Below are 2,314 nucleotides of genomic sequence, written 5' to 3'. Positions count from 1 at the left end.
TCAAACCTAGGTCCTGCAGCAGACCAGCTAGTGTTCTTAATCACTAAGATATCTTACCAAGCTGCTTCCTCAGGACTTTAATGATATATATAATTAGATAAAAGTTTTCTTTCCACAGTAACTCTACCTTGGTATATGTGTATGCTGGGGAGGGGGGCGTTGACAGACATCTTGTATGAATCTCAGTTTTTGCTGTATTGTTACAGTGGAAAAAATTTAATTTTTCATGTAAGATATGCAAAGTACTCCCTCGTTTTAATGTTAGACCTTGGGAAGAGGACATACATTCATGACATAGGACAGTTCCTCTGATCCAAATATAAAAACATCACATTAGCCTATAACTCCAGGCAAAGAGAAACACTGTCTGCAGCTGGAGACAGCAGAATGAGCAATCAGGGCAGCACAGGCTCTCACTTCTGCTTCCCTGGGTGGTTTATGTCATGGCTTGAATCACTGTGGGAGGGTAACTTTTAGCCTGCTGACAGTAATAAGTTGCCACATCTTCAGGCTGCAAGCCATTGATCTTGAGAGAATACTGTGTGCCAGATCCACTGCCACTGAACCTCGATGGAACCCCACTGGCCAAGCTGTTTGCAGCATAGATCAGGAGCTTAGGAGGATTCCCTGGTTTCTTCTGATACCATGCTAGCCAACTATCAATGTTCTGACTTGCCAGGCAGGTCATGGTGACACTGTCTCCCAGAGATGTAGACAGAGAGGCAGGAGACTGGGTCATCTGGATGTCACATCTAACACCTGAAATTGGAAAATTGAAAACAAATTTCTACACAATTAATCATGTTAAAAGAGGACTTTCCTGGGGACCAGGCAGCACTGACCACAGATAACTTAATAAATTTCCAATGCTATCTTCCTTACCTGTAAGCCAGAGCAGCAGCAACCCAAAGAGCTCAGTGGGGGTCCTCATGTCTGTGCTGGGACCTGTTTGTGTGTGATTGCAGCACAGGGTGTGACCTGCCTATGAAGAAGTCCTCAGGATAGTGGGCTGTGCTCTGGGCACATGCAAATCAGCAAAGGCTGAGCACAGCCATTGGACTGGCCAAGTGACTCATTAAAGGCTTGTGGTCTCTCATGTCTCAAAACAGAGAGGCAGCACAGATTTATTTGTATGGAATGTGCTCCTCTTTGGACAACAGAGAACAACACCAGTCTATGTGTTGCACTTTATTTTGATTTGTCATGCTCAATGCAGAATTTCCTTGTTATTTTTTCCTCCATGGCAGGGAATGTCTGATATGGTTCAGTTTTAGAAAGTACATACATCATTAAAGGGTTACTTCACATGTAGCTATAGACGATATAGAGGCAATGGGGCTTATTGTTTCTTTCTTCCCTGGTTTTTGTAAAATTTCATTTGAATCACAACATTTCTCTCTTTCCTTTCCAATCTCCAATACCTCCCATAGAACCCTTCCCACTCTCTTTTAAATCCGTTTTTCATTAATTGTTATTTCATGCATATATGTATATATGTACATTTATATATTACTAATATAATTGTTGAGAACATAAAATGTTACTTATATGTATGTTTTCAGGACTGACCATTTCACAATGGACAACCAGCTGTGTGCACTTCCCTGATTCTTTACACAACAGGGACAAGAGGCTTTGCAGATATGAAGTTCACACTCACATTAGTTCACAGCCAGTTATTTCATAGCACTAAACGTAGAGGTAGTTTATACCATAGAGGTGTGGCCCAGTGTCTCAATATTAAGAAGCTGTGAATAGTCTCTCAAAGAGGAAACACACACACACACACACACACACACACACACACACACACACACACACACACACAGAGACAGAGACAGAGAGAGACAGAGAGACAGAGAGATAGAGAGACAGAGAGATAGAGAGATAGAGAGAGACAGAGGGAGTGTGTGTGAGAGAGAGAAATAGAGAGAAAAGTGTTCATTTGCATAGATCCATACCATTATCAACATTCAAGATCAAAGAAATGGACATAGGGATTTCTCAAATGCCAATGAAATGTCAAACCTTGCCACATTTTTCACATTCTATAATGATCCAAGCTGGTGATTTTGACTTCAACTGCATTAGTAAATGATTTCCCTCAGGCTTACAGACATAATTTTTCCTATGGTCTTTATTTTCTCAATTTTGGAAATACTGTAAGATGCTAAGCAGCACTTTCCATTCATGGTATGATGTTATTCAACCCAGTAACTGCATCTGCTCTGCACTGGACTACAGTGAGTGACAATGGAAAAGGAAACAGATGTAACACTGATCCTCCTATCCAAGATGATCAGAGTTTTGGTCA

The 2,314-nt window shown here is 41.1% G+C and overlaps 1 gene segment (V, D, J or C); it reads right to left on the bottom strand.

The window, feature by feature from the left end:
* Positions 1-436: 436 nt before the first annotated feature.
* Positions 437-931, bottom strand: LOC131906344 (immunoglobulin kappa variable 1-12-like). The segment is given in 2 exon segments: positions 437-759; positions 883-931. Coding segments are annotated over 2 exon segments (372 nt in total).
* Between the last annotated feature and the right edge of the window lie 1,383 nt (positions 932-2,314).

This window comes from Peromyscus eremicus, chromosome 3, assembly GCF_949786415.1.
Source record: "Peromyscus eremicus chromosome 3, PerEre_H2_v1, whole genome shotgun sequence".
Taxonomy (NCBI): Eukaryota; Metazoa; Chordata; class Mammalia; order Rodentia; family Cricetidae; genus Peromyscus; species Peromyscus eremicus.
This window is presented reverse-complemented; position numbering and strand designations above follow the sequence as displayed.